The sequence below is a fragment of the Pteronotus mesoamericanus genome, unplaced genomic scaffold (assembly GCF_021234165.1).
Source record: "Pteronotus mesoamericanus isolate MK-2021 breed Mesoamerican mustached bat unplaced genomic scaffold, CSHL_Meso_final scaffold_507, whole genome shotgun sequence".
NCBI lineage: Eukaryota > Metazoa > Chordata > Mammalia > Chiroptera > Mormoopidae > Pteronotus > Pteronotus mesoamericanus.
Genome location: NW_026555319.1, coordinates 15,741,732 through 15,756,552, shown reverse-complemented (window position 1 = coordinate 15,756,552; position 14,821 = coordinate 15,741,732). Strand labels below are relative to the sequence as shown.

General features: G+C 47.1%; 1 protein-coding gene across 4 annotated transcripts in view; it reads left to right on the top strand.

Moving 5' to 3' along the window:
• The window catches only part of THOC5 (THO complex subunit 5), a 28,965-nt gene extending 20,896 nt beyond the window's left edge, over positions 1-8,069 (top strand). For 2 of the 4 annotated variants that reach the window (XM_054593898.1, XM_054593897.1), the window contains 6 exons: positions 436-550; positions 1,805-1,908; positions 2,053-2,140; positions 4,306-4,421; positions 5,081-5,271; positions 7,882-8,069. In XM_054593898.1, the coding sequence (XP_054449873.1) occupies positions 436-550; positions 1,805-1,908; positions 2,053-2,140; positions 4,306-4,421; positions 5,081-5,271; positions 7,882-7,945 (678 nt within the window). In that variant the 3' untranslated portion in view covers positions 7,946-8,069. The remainder of the gene's footprint in view (positions 1-435; positions 551-1,804; positions 1,909-2,052; positions 2,141-4,305; positions 4,422-5,080; positions 5,272-7,881) is intronic. The other 2 variants (XM_054593899.1, XM_054593900.1) reach the window with 2 other exon arrangements.
• Positions 8,070-14,821: the final 6,752 nt, after the last annotated feature.

The window sequence follows — 14,821 nt, the reverse complement described above, 5'->3', positions numbered from 1 at the left end:
CTAAAATGTGTAAGGCCTACAGATATTTAGGTACCTTTGCCTTCTTCCTGAGTCTAGACACCCTCTGGATCAAAGTAACTTGGGTCCGTGCTCTGGGTATAGCACAACTGTAGGCTCTGCTGCCCTGTGGTCTTGTGTTCCAAGATGCCAAAACTGAAGTATAAGCAGAACCCCAGGGGATCTGACACCTTAGCAGAAGCTTTCCTTTTCTCAGGAGCTGGCCACAGCCTCTTAAGAACCCAGCAGCTTGTGTCGTTCCTGCTGGGGCTTAGCAGCTGCCCTGTCATAGCAAGTAACCCCTGCCTTTCCTGTGAGGTGCCCACCTCAGGGCATGTGCGATCTTGGCTGCCGCCGGCAGGCAGGTCCTAGGAGGGAGGCAGTGCCTGGAGGAAGGGGTGTGGAGCACTCAGGTGTGCTGCTTGGTGTCTTCCACAGCAAACGGTGATTGCTGACCACTCGCTGAGCGCCAGCCACATGGAGACCACCATGAGACTGCTGAAGACCAGGGTGCAGTCGCGCCTGGCCCTCCACAAACAGTTTGCATCCCTGGGTAAGGTGGTGTTAGGGCTGTGGCTTGAGAGCCATGTAGGGAGAAAAACAGCTTCGCCCTTCACCCAGATGTTTTAAATCCTGACAACAAATCAAGGAGGGCTGGATTTCCGGCTCTTGCCAAGCAGAGCTGTTGGCAGGGCCACTGGAGAAAGCTGCAGGCTCATCCAAGCAGAGATCTGAACCCCCCTCGGGGCCATCAGGGCTGTCCCGGCTCACAGAGGAGGCCCAAAGCCTTCTGGAGCTGCTCATCCCGTTAGTGCATGTGGGACTTCAGAGTGCAGCTCCAGATATGTCATAGAAGTCCAGTTCATGCTTCGTGGAGCTTACCTTCAGCTTATTTGAATACAGCTGTCCAGAGGTCCACCCCTCATCCCTCCCCTGAGACCTACTGAGCTCACACCCTCCAGGGTAAGGCTGAGCCCCTCTGTCTGTCTGTGATAAGTTCCCAGGCGAGTCTGATGAGCCATTAACCAAGATGGTGGTCATATGGGGGCTTCTTTTCATTTATTGATTCAGTGAATACTTGTCAAGGGCTTACCATGTACAAGGCACTTGCAGGGTAGTGAGGCGTAAGATCTTTCTATCTAAGAGGCACTGCTGGGAAAGACATTGGCTTGCCAGGACCCCTCTAGAGACCCTGTCCCTCTGGTTCCGTTTTTGTGCTCCAGGCGGACCCTGATCTCTGCAGGGCAGCATTGCTCGCCCACGGGCCTTCTCCTCATCAGCATTGCTGAATTTGTTTTGTCTCAAGGTTGGGTGATTGTCATCCTGGACAGCACTTACTGTGTTGGCATATTTGCTTATTGAAATGCCAGCAGGAATTTATGCTGGGGCGGTTATCCAGTCTTTTTCCCGTAGAGGAACTGACACAGAACATCTCAGTTGTTTCCTCCACCAAGGTCAGCTGTGAAAACACAGCCCTCTCGGCTATTTGATCTAATTAACAGTCACTGCAGCGGAGGCACTGTCACTAGTTTTGGCTGCCAGGGGGTTCTTGTTTTGCTGACCATCATTTGTCTTAAGGATAAAGTACCATGAATGCTGGTGCTCAGTGTGGCCACAAGCACGTAGCCCTGGGTGAAGGTCACGTTTCTGTGCCTACATTCCTGGCACACGTTGACCTCGGTACCTATTGAGTGCCAGGTATACCCAGACATCTTGCAGGGCCACCTGAAGCCTCCATAGGATGCTATTCGCCTAATTGTGGCACCTGATTTCTACCTATGACTCCACCTGTCTTGCTCCCTTTCAGAACATGGCATTATACCAGTTACCAGCGATTGCCAGTATCTCTTCCCTGCAAAGGTTGTCTCTCGCCTGGTGAAGTGGGTGACGATTGCCCATGAGGACTACATGGTAGGTAGATGAGTGACAGGCCATCACTGCTGTCCTGGGAACTGCAGGCTCATGCCCCCCCTCAGTTCCTGCCCCTCCCTCAGAAGGGCAGGAGGCTTGACTAGAGGAGCCAGCCGTACATTCCTCATCCATGATGTTTTCTAGGAGCTGCATTTCACCAAAGACATTGTGGAGGCTGGACTGGCAGGGGACACCAATCTCTACTACATGGCACTCGTGGAAAGGGGCACAGGTAATTTGTTCTGATAACAGAGGTTCTAGGCAAGGGGAGTGGCTGAGAATAAAACATTCCTGGTTGTTGCCCAAGGAAAGCGAAAGATCCGGAATCCTACTGCAGGGCCTCAGTAATGAATGTTGAGAGCCGTCGTTCAGCGAGGACTTGTTCTGCAACACAGCTACATATGCGCTTCATCTCATTTAATCCTCATGACAGTCCTGGGGGTGGTATTATTCCCATTTCCTAGGTAAGGAAGTTAAGACTTAGTCACAAACCCAGTCTGACCTCTTACCCTGAACCCTTAGCCCTTGGCTTTACGTGTTTTTCTCCCTCTTCACAAAAGGGCTGACGTGTCTCTGTCAGGTTGTAAAGTGCGGGATGGCAGGACCTTCCTCCATCTCTGCAATTTATGCATCAAAAACTGCAACTCCTCACAGGCGGCCTGGCATCTACTTTGCTAGGACTTTGTGCTGGAGTTGCCCAGATGCTCCCTGTGGTGCTTTGGTCTGACCCCAGCCTTGGCGGGCCTGGTCCTGACCACAGAACCTGATCCCTGCGCTTGGCATCGTTGCCACAGAGTCAAGGAGCTTGTCTGTAGTTGTGAGACAGTGCAAGAAATGTAAGGAAAGGTTTTACTCTTTGATGTTGCAGTTTCTTTATCTCAGTTTCTCACTTCTCGTGCGTGCGTGTGTGTGTGTGTTTAAAAATACTCTGAAGAAACTAAGTCTTTCAGATACAGTTGAGGCCTCCAGTTCCACTACATGCCCTCCCTCAGGGTAGATGACTACTATTTGGAATTTGTGCATTTGCTTTTCATCCTCTCTCCTTTTAAAGTATACTTCTACCTCATCCCTAAACACCACAGAGTACTATTTTGAAAGGGCATGAAATAGGAAGTCCAGGAAATTTACGAAGTTGCAAGGGTGGGAATTCATTGGAAGCCGTCACCTCTGCTTCCTGGTTGAGTAGATGAAAGCTTGGCAAGATAATAAGTATTCTAGGTTCATACATAGAATGGATGTGATAATTAAAATTTTCATTAGCTGTATTGTAGAATTTGAAAAGTTCAAGGTGAATTTTAAATGAATAAATGGACAACAAGCCCAAATACATATTTAATCCTTAAGTCATGCAACAGATCAGTTTGAAAAGTTTACATAGTATAGATTAAAGCAAAAACTTGGTGAACAGAGATCAATCCAGAAATGTATGCAGACTATTATGAGAGGCAACACAACAGTAGAGAAAGGAATCACTTTATAATCAGTGTTTTTGTGGCTGTCAGGGAAGAACTGTCTTATCCTGCGCTTTCTTATCCACTGTTACTTGAATTACTGGTGTGTCGAAGAGTTCTATTTTTTCTCTCTCTCATAAATACTGAAAAAAAGACTGGGATGCTTAGCCCTTTGTGGAGAGGATAAATGTCATCCTATTGAAAATGGCAGACTTTCACTAAAGAAAAAAAGAATATTTTAAAAATACAAATATTTCATTTAATGATTATGAACACAGCTTTGACATCAGGCAGTTTTGGTTAAAGTCAGCGCTGCTGCATTGCACTGTTTAATCATAAAGAAGTTTCTGTCAGAGCCTCCGTTCATCACATGTACAACGGGATGAGAATAATGGTACCCACCTCAGAATCATTGTTAGGATGAAATAAAATGTGCACAAAGGACTTAGCACAGTGCTTGGAAATAGAATAAATACTCAATAATGTTAGCTTTTAACAAGTTTCACATAAAAAAAAGTCTAAAAATAAAAGGAACAGAAGAGGATAGATTTGGTTGATGTAACAGCTAGTAAATAATATTGAAAACACAGATAGTGAACCGTTACATGGGAAAATCCTTAACTTTTTGGCAAATAAAGAAATGCCAATTAAAATAAACATTAAAGGAGCAAAAAGAAGTCTTAGGCAAATCTAATATGGATTAGACTCTGGGGAGTCCACATACCTCTGTCTCCTTGGAGGGACCGGTGTCACAGACATTACGTTCTACAACCTGGCAATTACACTCAGAGGTTACAGAACAAGCATAAACGTCAGTTAGTACCGGAATGCGCTCTGAAGCACTTGGATTAATGAGACGTCACATCTAGCCCTAGGGGTGCATTGGAGACGGTGCGTGGCTGGCAAGCTGGGTCTCAAACTGATTTTTCCTCCTTCCCCCTCCCAGCCAAACTCCAGGCTGCAGTGGTGCTGAACCCTGGCTACTCCTCCATCCCACCGATTTTCCAGCTTTGTCTGAACTGGAAAGGGGAAAAAACCAACAGCAATGATGACAATATTCGGGTAAGGCCCTGCTGGGCGTGATGGGAGGAGCAGGAAGAGCCTCTTTGGGGAGGCGGGCTGGGAAGAACCTGCCAGAGCTGAGGCCTTGGGCACTGGCCTAATTCCTAGGACAGGGGCTGCCAGGATTTACTGGACACTACATGGTGTGGCAGGGGAAAGAGCCTAGACCCATCTTAACCAGTTATCTAGTTTGGGGTCCACAGGTTTCATCCCATTTATAAAATAGTTATATAAATGCCTGCCTTGAAAGGTTGTTGTCTTGGGCTTCTGTGGAAATGACAATTAACTCAGAAGCATAGAATTGCTGGAATGAGATGATGTATGAGATCGGTGGAGCTGTTCATTATTATGCCTATTGATTTGATTCTGTGGTGGCCCTAAGGCTGTGGAGCATGTTTTTAACCCTGCTGTCTTCTGAATTGGATCTTATCTTGAGATTCCTTCCCTATACACGTCTGGGCTATAGGTATGCAAGGCAGGAAAAGTTACGGGTCAAAATTAGGAAGACCCCATCACTTTGAGGAGGGGGAGCCTCAGGACAGCGCGGTCCGCTGACGGGGTGTGGGCCAGCTCCTGCAGAGGCCCCGCTGCAGTTCTTGCGGAGCTGTCAGACCCAGCAGTCTGAGGCCGCGCTGAGATTCTGGCCTTCTGCTCTGTAGGCCATGGAGAGTGAGGTCAACGTGTGCTACAAGGAGCTGTGTGGCCCCCGGCCCGGACATCAGCTCTTGACCAACCAGCTGCAGCGCCTGTGTGTGCTGTTGGACGTCTACCTGGAGACCGAGAGCCACGATGACAGCGTGGAGGGGCCCAAGGAATTTCCCCAGGAGAAGATGTGCCTGCGGCTTTTCCGGTGAGGGGAGGGGCGAGAGTGCCAGGGACGTCCAGTCCGGCCTCTCACGGGGACGTGGGGCAGAGATCGGAGCCTGGCGTAGAGGGCGCACCTCTTCGTAGGCTCGCGTGTCTCTGTTCACAGAGGAAGTTAAAGTCCTGCTGCCGGACTTCCTGGATCTCCCCAGGAGGATTGCTGCCTCCTTCCTGAAACTTTTCCTGCAGCCTTTCCTACCAGCCTGGTCCAGTTGTTCTTGCAAACATACCCTGAAGTGGGGCTGCCCACTGAGTGAGCAGCACCAGACCATGAACCAAGAGGATTTGGCTGAATTTTACTTTCTCTACTGTCCAAATAAGTTTTTTAAACTATGTGCACCTCCTCCAGTCCCCAGAGTCTGCTCTCCCCTTCCTAGGGGGCTCACATATCTGTGAGCAACAGCGGTAGGCAGCTGGGCTGTACAGAAGGAACCAGCCCTGAAGTGAGGCAGGCACAATCACCCTTCTCTGTTTTGCTGCTCACCAGCTGTGTGACCGTGGAGAAGTCACTTCAGCTCAGCTCTGAGCCTGTTGCCTAAAGGCTGAAGTGGAAGTATTACCTTCTAGCTCATGGTAAATTAGAGATAATTCATGTAAAGCTTCCAGAATGGCTCCTCACATGGACAGGGGCTCAGAAAATGTTAACAGATCCTGATAGGTTGGTATTTAGCCTATCTGCTTTCCCTACTTCTTTCTCTTTGGGGTCCTCTCTTTCCCTTTCATCCCCTAACACATGTTTTTAGAGCCCATTCCTGAACTCCAGATTTCACACTGCTCAGGCTTCCCTTCTGTTTCGAACAAGGGCTTGCAGAGGGATGGTGTCTGGGGAGGGGGAAGGGCCATAATCCATTTCTACTCGGGACATCCCCCTGTCCCCTGTCAGTCTCAGAGGTGCCTTACCTGCACCTCACCTTCTCAGACAGCCAGTCCCCGCCTGGGGAAGTTGTCCCCAGCACCCTCCTGTCCCTGTCTGGCATCTCCGTCCTGCCTGATCTGTGGTGCTATCTGATAATAACCAGCTCTAACCCCCATGTGGCTGCTGGAGGTGGAGCTGGTGGCTGGGTGTTGGTGCCTTCGAGAACTTGTTTTCCCTAGTGGGTCTGTGTGAGACCTCAGCTTTTCCCACCCTCCCAGCCTGCAGTAGCACACTCCTAGGGTGGGATCTCTCACGTGGCCACTGTGTATTTTCTGTTATCTAATGGTTCCCAAGGGACCCATTTTGTGAAGTGCTTTGTATGTCACCTAGGCTGAGCTCTGTGACCTCTGGGAATCATTTGGCTACTCAGATCTAATTAACTCCATGACTGGTGAGACGTGAGGTTCTTGGCCTGAAGTCCACCTGATCATTGGGATCAGACAGGGGGCTGGGTTTTTTTGTTGTTGTTTTTAACTGCAACAGATTTTATTTAGCATAGTCAGTCCCAACATTCAGCACAAAAAGTTTACAGAGGCTGGGTGGGTACCTTCAGGCTGTGGGTTCAGCTGTATGCTTAGACTTAGCCGATGACAGTGCCCTTCTGGTGTTGGGAGGTATATAATATCACGGGTATGAGCAGAAGCTTTGAGGCCAGAAAAACCTAGGTTCAAATTGCTGCTCCTGCCTGTGTGATTAGGGTCTGTCCTTAGTCCCTTTGAGCTTCAGATTCCTTGCTGGTAAAACAGCATTCACTGCAGATATGGTGCAATTCAGGGAGCATGAAGTTAAACCAGACAGAGCACGTAAAGTGCCAAGCACAGTACAGGCAGAATAGGCTTGCACTTAGGTAAGTGGTTGCCCTGGTGTTAAGAATGAAAACCTTTTTTCTCCCCTCTTTTCTACAATCCCTGACACACACACTCCCTCCCACCCTCTAACTCAGACCGAGATCAGGGGTGTTACTAGTGGTTACCACTGAGTGTCAGTCATAGGTGAATGGAGGAGGTCCTTTACCTGGACATCAGTCACTGTGGGCTTTTGTGGAGGGGGACCCTGTGCAAGGTGTTGTGTGGGGGTCCAGGGTGACCGCTGAAGCCGCTACGCTTCAAGAGATGCAGGCTTGGGCGTCAGACCTGGTTTTGAATTTGGGCTCTGCTGCCTTCTGACAGTATGATGTTGGGCAGGTAGTTTAGCTCCCTGAGCCTGTTTTTTCATCTGTAAAAATCTATAAAATTACAGAAAAGCATCTAAGAGGTAGGCACTTCGTGCAGATTCGTTTCATCCCCCGAGTCAGACGCCCACCTTCATGGGGATTTCCTGCAAAGAAGGTTTTTAATTTTTTTCTTTATTTTTTTAAATTATAGAATGAAACCATGGTTGTTGTTAAACATAGAACAATAATGAAGAGATGTGTAAAAGCACTAACATATGAGGGTGCCCACGCCCTGTCCCCATCAGTGCCCGTTGTCAGTGAGGGCCCTTCCAGGCCTGTGTTCATGCATTTGCAAGCATATAAAGACATTTTTACAAAAAAGTTATCACGCCTTACATATCGTTCTGCAGTCTCACACATTCCTTTTTTTCCCCTCTAACAGCTCTACAGTATTGTGTGGATAACTGTAATTTATTCTGTCAGCCCGAAGGGCATGATATTAACTGACCTTCCTTCTGTCTCTCTAGGGGTCCCAGCAGGATGAAGCCGTTTAAATACAACCATCCCCAAGGATTCTTCAGCCATCGCTGACCTGCCTGGCCTGCCGTTTCCCCCTAGGCCCTACGTGCTGCGCCTCGGCTTCGTCCTCTGTCCCACATGGGGCTCCTGATAGTCGCCAAAGACAGGTTTTATATTTCCTGCTGATTAAAGTGTCATCTGACCAAGTGGCCTTTGTCTTGTGGCTCTTTTGGGAGGGGAGAGGCAGTCTGTAAGGGCCAGCAGAAGCCACAGCGCATGTGAAAGAGCATTTGTGGATAGGCTTTTTCTAGGTGGCCAAGAAGAGCGGAGTGCAGAAGGTTCTGATTCTGCAGAGGGATGCTGCCTGCTTGTCCACATCCAGCTTACTCGTTTCTGCTTTGGGAAGTCCTTGTTATCTTGGTATTTATATTCTAAGACCCTGCTAGGAGGTGGCAGGGCAAACCAAAATCAGCACAGCACAAAAGCAAAAGCTCTTCTTTGGTCTCCACTCACTCTTCCCACTGGTTGTGTCAGTGCCTCTGATGGCCACATTTTCTGTTTGTTGGGTGTAATGAACATCTGACAGTGCAATGCAAATAGGAGACAGATACATCACAAAGAATGGTTACAAATCTTGCAGGATTTCATGAGTGGATGAGTGATTTTGGAGAATCACATGCAGAGCTACCGCCCAGTGAGGCTCTGGCAGAGTGAGACCAGGTAACATCTGAGAATCTTCATGATGGTAACAGGCTAAGGGCCTCCAAAAATAACAGTTTGGCTCTCAAAGGATTAAGAGAAGTCCTGGGGAAAGAGGTAACACCTTCTAAAATGTTCACAAAATTACCTCCTTTGTAATCCTGCAAAAATCGAACAAAGTGAAGGATAGCATCAAGTATTCTTGGACAGTTTTGTCAGAAAAATTATACTCATTCAAATCAGTACTCTGTTCATTCTTTATTCATTTTAAGAAGTAAGATATAAGGTTGTAAAAATATTTAAGAATTATTGTATAGTTGCAAGTATAATTTAAAGTTTGCTAGCTACAAACTTTACAAGAAAGATGAAATTTTTTTCAACTTTATTGAGATATAATTGATAAACCATTGTATACGTTTAAGGTGTACACGTGATTATTTGATATATATTGCACAATGATCACCACAATGAGGTTAGTTAACATATCATCATCTCATGTGGGTAATTTTTTGTGGTAAGAACTTTTAAGATTTACTGTTTTAGCAACTTTCAATATATGTAAATTTTACTTATGTGATAGTCCACAACCTATTTTGAAGTTTGGTCCCAATGTACGTGCATTCACTCTAAGTGGATTTTACTTATTATCTTTGGATAACGTGGATCTCGGGTATAAAAGCTGTTACCCGCCTGTCCTCTCAGCTGATCAGCTGATCGTTGAGCACCCAGTGACGAGGATTTTCTGAGGAAGAACTGGGAGACTTCTGGCCCTGCCAGTCCCTTTATTTTACAGATGGAAGCCTGGGTCCAGTGAGGAGTGGAGAGGGGCTCTTAAATCACCACCACTTAGCTGTGCTCCTTGCCCTCATCCTGCATCATTCCTTTGAATTCCAGAGGTGGGTACTGTCCAACCCAGATGTCCCTGAACTTCAACATGTATGCATTACCATCCTGGGAATCAACTGGAAATGCAGATTCCCATGCCCCACTCCAATATTCGAACTCAATCGGCCCAAGATGGGCATGAGGAAGTGTATTTTTAACACGCTCCCCAGGTGCACGTTGCCCTAGTCTCTTTGGAAGTTGCTACACTTTCTTCCCTCCGTTCTATTGGCGACTCCTCAAATAATGCAGAAGGACCCCTTTCTCTGTGAGCAGCTCCCTGTCTTTCGTCTTCTGTGCCTTGGGCAGCCGCATGAGCCTTCGGGTGCTCCGTCCACAGAATGAGATCCGCAGCACGAGATCTCTTTGTCTTTTCTCTGACCTACTTGCCTGGGACTCTCCCTGCCAGCATCCCCTTGGTCTGGCCACCTTCAGGTCTTGCGTCTCACAGCCTGTGCTGAATAAGATTGAAATGGGGCCTAAAAATAGTTCCTTTAATGGCCCCTGCATTGCGGTCTCCACTCCCTTCTTGGCTGGAAGGCAGCCAAACTGACTCAGCACAAAAGCTTGTCTCCCCGTAGCTGGGACAAGGTTGCAAACAGCCTGGGAGCCTGGGAGGAAGCTCTGTCCTCGGCAGGGGCGTCAGCGCCTGTCACCCTCCAGAAGAGGTTTTTCTTCTTTAAAGGAGAAAAGGTTGAGCAAAAGAATCCTTTGGCCTTTAGGAGAGGGTTTCTGTTTGATTGTTTAATTTATTTTTAGAGAGAGAGGGGATGGGAGAGAAAGAAGAAAAATAAAGTACATTGATTGGTTCCATTTATTTCTGCATCCCTTGGTTGATTATTGTATGTGCCCTGACCTGGGATTGAACCTGGGACCTTGGCGTAGCAGGACAATGCTCTAGTCAACTGAACTACCTGGCCAGACCAAGGAGAGGGTTTTAAAACTAGTGAGAAGCCCAGGACAATCCAACCCCTTTGAGCTACTTAACTGAACCATTTCTGCCTTGGTAGGGCAGACTAAGGGAAGGGGCCTGGCTTGATTCCTTCTCAGCCAGAATTGACCTTTCCTTTCCTGGTACTGAACCCAGACCACCCTCTCTGTCTTCCTCCTGTACCTGGGAGGGACTCAGCCCAGGTTCTTTGCCTCTTTAAAGCTGCCATCCATATTTTTGATTACTTCTAGTTTCTTTGTTTTCTTCCCAGCTTGCCCTTTCCTACTTTACAAATAAATCCAAAACACCCTTTTTATTTTAAGGGTGTTCCTGTTGACCACCCTTGGGAAGCAAAGCTAAAAACCCCGTTCATGGGAAGGAGCAGAGCTGCCAGGCTGCCACACTTCCAAAGGAATTTTCTCCTTCTCTGTGTAGCCCCAACTCTGTCCTTTTCGTAGCGCTCAGCAGCCTCTCTGATGAGAACAGGTGTTGAGCATCTATTTTGGGTCAGCCTCTGTGCTAATCGAGATTTTACATTCACTGTCCTATTTATAATCACAGCAGGCTACCAGGAGTACACATTCCCTTTATTTATACCGATAAGGAAACTGAGGCTCAGAGCATTAGATGACTAGCTAGCTCATGCTCCGATGGTTCTCAAGTGTCCCTCCCAGGGTGTGAGCCCAGAGCTCTGTCTGCCTTCAAGGCTTTCCTCTTCACAAGAGTAGCTTCAGGCTCCATGTCGCTTTGTGCTGGCACTCTTGCTGAGCCATTTATTCATTTTTAGCAATACAAGTACACCAGGAGTACTATGGTGGTCAAAAGTTATAGCTTAGTGCCAGGCTGGCCCATCTGGGCCCTCGTTCCACCCCTGAGCAGCTGGGTGACCCTGGGCAGGCTGTTTGACTCACCCTGAGGCTCAGGAGTTCTCACCTGCAACTGGGGGTGGCAGTCAAACCTTCCTCACAAGGTGGATATGGGGATTAAGTATCTCAGCACCATGCCTGGTACCTAGCACTGCTCAGCAAAGGGGAGAGGTTCTTGTCCCTCCCCTGCAGACTTCAGCCTGGTGAAGCAGCCTCATAAGTGAAGAAGGCGTCTCCTGCCTGACGTCCCCTTCCCCTGCTGGTGGGTTCCCAGGCTCCATTAGCCAGCTCTCTGGCCCTGTCCCTCCTTGCCAGCAACACAGCCACCAGACAGTGGCCAAGCCGGTCTTCACTCTTGGCAGGAGCCAGGCTCATAGCACCCATCACCCATACTGGGCCAACAACAGCATCTACTATGATCACGTGGTTTTGTCTTCATTCTGTTTAAGGTGGCGTGTTACATTGATTGATTTTATTATGCCAAACCATCCTTACATTTTTGGGATAAATTCCAGTTAGTCATGGTATATAATCTTTTTAATATGTGGTTGGATTGGACTTGCCTAGTATTTTGTTGAGGATTTCTGCACAACGGATATTAGTCTGTGGATTTATTATGGTTCTTTGCCTGGCTTTGGCATTAGGGTAATACAGGCCTCTGAGCATGAGTTAGGAAGTGTTCCATCCTCTTCTATTTTTTGGACACTTGAGAAGAATTGGTGTTAATTCTTCTCTAAATGTTTGGTAGAATTCACCAGTAAAGCCATCTGGGCCTGAACTTATTTTTGTGGATAGTTTTTAAATTACTAATTTAGTCTCTCTTTGTGGTAGGTCTGTTCAGATTTTCTGTTTCATCATGAGTCAGTATCAGTAGCTTGTGGCTTTTTAGGAATTTGTTGATGCATGAAGTGTTCTATAGATGTCTGTTAGGTCTCATTGATATGAACTATTAAAATTAAAAACTAGTTTTCTTTTTCATTGCAACATGTTTACTAATATAAATATAATTTATTTAATGAATTTTCTGTTTTTGTATATTCGAGGTACTTTCCTTTTTTCCAAGATAGAAAAGTGAACATACTTTGTTTTTAAATATTCCTGTACAGACCTGTTATTTAATTTTCGATACTTTCCTGAAAGTGTCATACTTTGATTTCAGTAAGCTTTTAAGGTTTTTGATACACTCATGAGATTGCCTTGCAGGAAGGTTTTGTCAATTTCCATTCTAACCATTAATTCCAGAAAATTCAAGTTTCTTTCTATACCCAGGATCTGTGTCCAGGCTCACTCACGTGGTTGTTGGCAGGAGCAGTTTCTTATTGAACTGAGGGCATCCAGTCCTCACTGGCTGTTGGCCAGGGGCCTCCTTCATTTCCTTGCCATGCAGACCTCTCCTTTGAGCAGCTCACAGCATGGAAGCTGGCTTCCACCAGAACAAGCAAGAGAGCAGGCAAAAACAAGCCAAACAGAGGCCAGAGCCTTTTTGTGGCCTGCCCTTAGACATGACACCCCCTCACTTTGCTGTATTCTAGTCACTAGAAGTCAGTCACGAGGTCAGGTTCACACTCAAGGGGAGGACATTACAAAATCAGGAATAACGGGAGGTGGGGAACGTTGGGAGCCATCTCAGAGGCTGCCTCTCACAGAAGCCGATGATGAGGAAAACAGAGCTGAGCGACAGGGCATGATCAAGTCCTAATGACTTCAGTTCATCCTGTGAATCAAACTGGGCCTACAATTCAACCATCCCTGAGTGCTTCAGGTAGGCCAGCTGCTGAACAAAATACCACAAACTGGGTGGCTTAAGCAACAGAAATTAATTTTCTCACAATTCTGGAAGCCACAAGTCTAAGATCAGTGTCATCAAGATTGCTTTCTGGTGAGACCTCTTCTTGGCTTGTTGATGGCTGCCCTCTGCATCCTTCGGCCTCTTACCTGTACATGCAGAGAAAGAGCTCCCTGGTACCTCTTCCTCTTTTTATAAGGGAGCCAGTCCTATTGGATAAAATAAGCATCAGAATACCTACCTTGAAAAATTCCCACATGGATTGGAGAGAATTTATGTAAAAACATGGTTATAAATGGTAGTTGTTATTGTTATAAACAATTTGAGGAACACAAACATGACTTTTTTCAGGCAACACACATGGGGATTTCCTAGGTCCTAGATCCCAATTTTGATACTGTAGCTCCATGCCAGGGCATGGGGGGTCTGTCTGCTTTCCCTAGGACAGAGCTGCTCAGAAAATTAATGCTTAGGTTTTCATGGAGTTCATGGATGTGTTTGATAACTTGAAGAGCCAATCAAAACCATTTCTAAAATGCTATGTAAGGACCCCCTTGTTTAAATGGGACCACCCTAAACTGCCTTGGCGCTCTTCCTTTTAAAAACTCAGACCTGTGACAGATGACAACGGTGGCCGAAGGTGAGGTGCAGACCATGGGCTGAGATGACCTTGGGCAGAACTTTGAGGAGGCACTTGGCTCATCCTCTGGACATGACCACTCAGTTTGTAACATAGTGACCGTTTCCTTCAGTCACTTTATTATTCAGAACTCTTCTGGTTGCAAACGGCAGAGCTGGGCCCCAAATGAGCCTGGGCAAAAAGGGACTTCACTGGCTCGAAGAAGGGCCGTGGGAAGGAGCAGCAGAATCAGGGCCCTGAAATCTACCATGACTCACGAGGTATCTTGTCTGTTTGTTTATCTTACCCTCTCTCACAGACTAGCTTTTCCACAGTCAGGAAAAATGGCAACTCACAGCTATGATTCCCTATCATCCCCACCCCCATTTTCCACAACCAGACGACTTCCAACCGCTCTCACTGGTCCCAAGTTTAAAATCCCAGGGAAGGACTTTCACTGGCTCAGCTGGGGTCAGGTGGCCATCTTTGACCCTTCACCAGTGACCAGTGGTGTAAGGCAATCAGAGAATGCAGTGGCTCTGAGAACCATGTGCTTGGGTCAGGGAAAGACGCAATTCCCAGGAGAGGCGCTCACAGAACAAGGATTAACGATAGTCCTAAAGGTGGAAATCACACAAAAACTTAACAGTAAAGACCCAACATAAATCCACAAGAACACAGCTCTCAAAAGCCTGTCTGGAGAAGCATGTGGGAGTCCAGGTAAGTGACTATGGACAAACTGTTCCCAAAAGTGAGGACTATAGTCCTCACTCCCGGTGAATCAGCTACAGATGCCCCCCCCCCCCCCATTCAGAAGGCTCATTCCTCCTTACAAAAGAGGACATACACAGACTCTATAAATAGACCGCTCCGTGTCTTCAGAACGCCACCTGTTCCCCAGCTTCAGTATGCGTTAGAACGAGTGGGAGTTAGCCTTTCCCGGGCTTGCCTCTCAGATTCCGATTCAATGATCTAGGGTAGAATCAAGCCATTTTATAAGGCTCCAGAAGATGCTGATGTAGATGATCCATGGACCACACTATGAAACCCTGTGCCAGGCCATCTGTCTACAAGATCATAAAAATTAAGCATTTAGCACACTGCCTGCATCAGAGTAAGTGTGGCACATGGTCCGTGCTCAGGAAATAGTACCAGAGAGGCCATG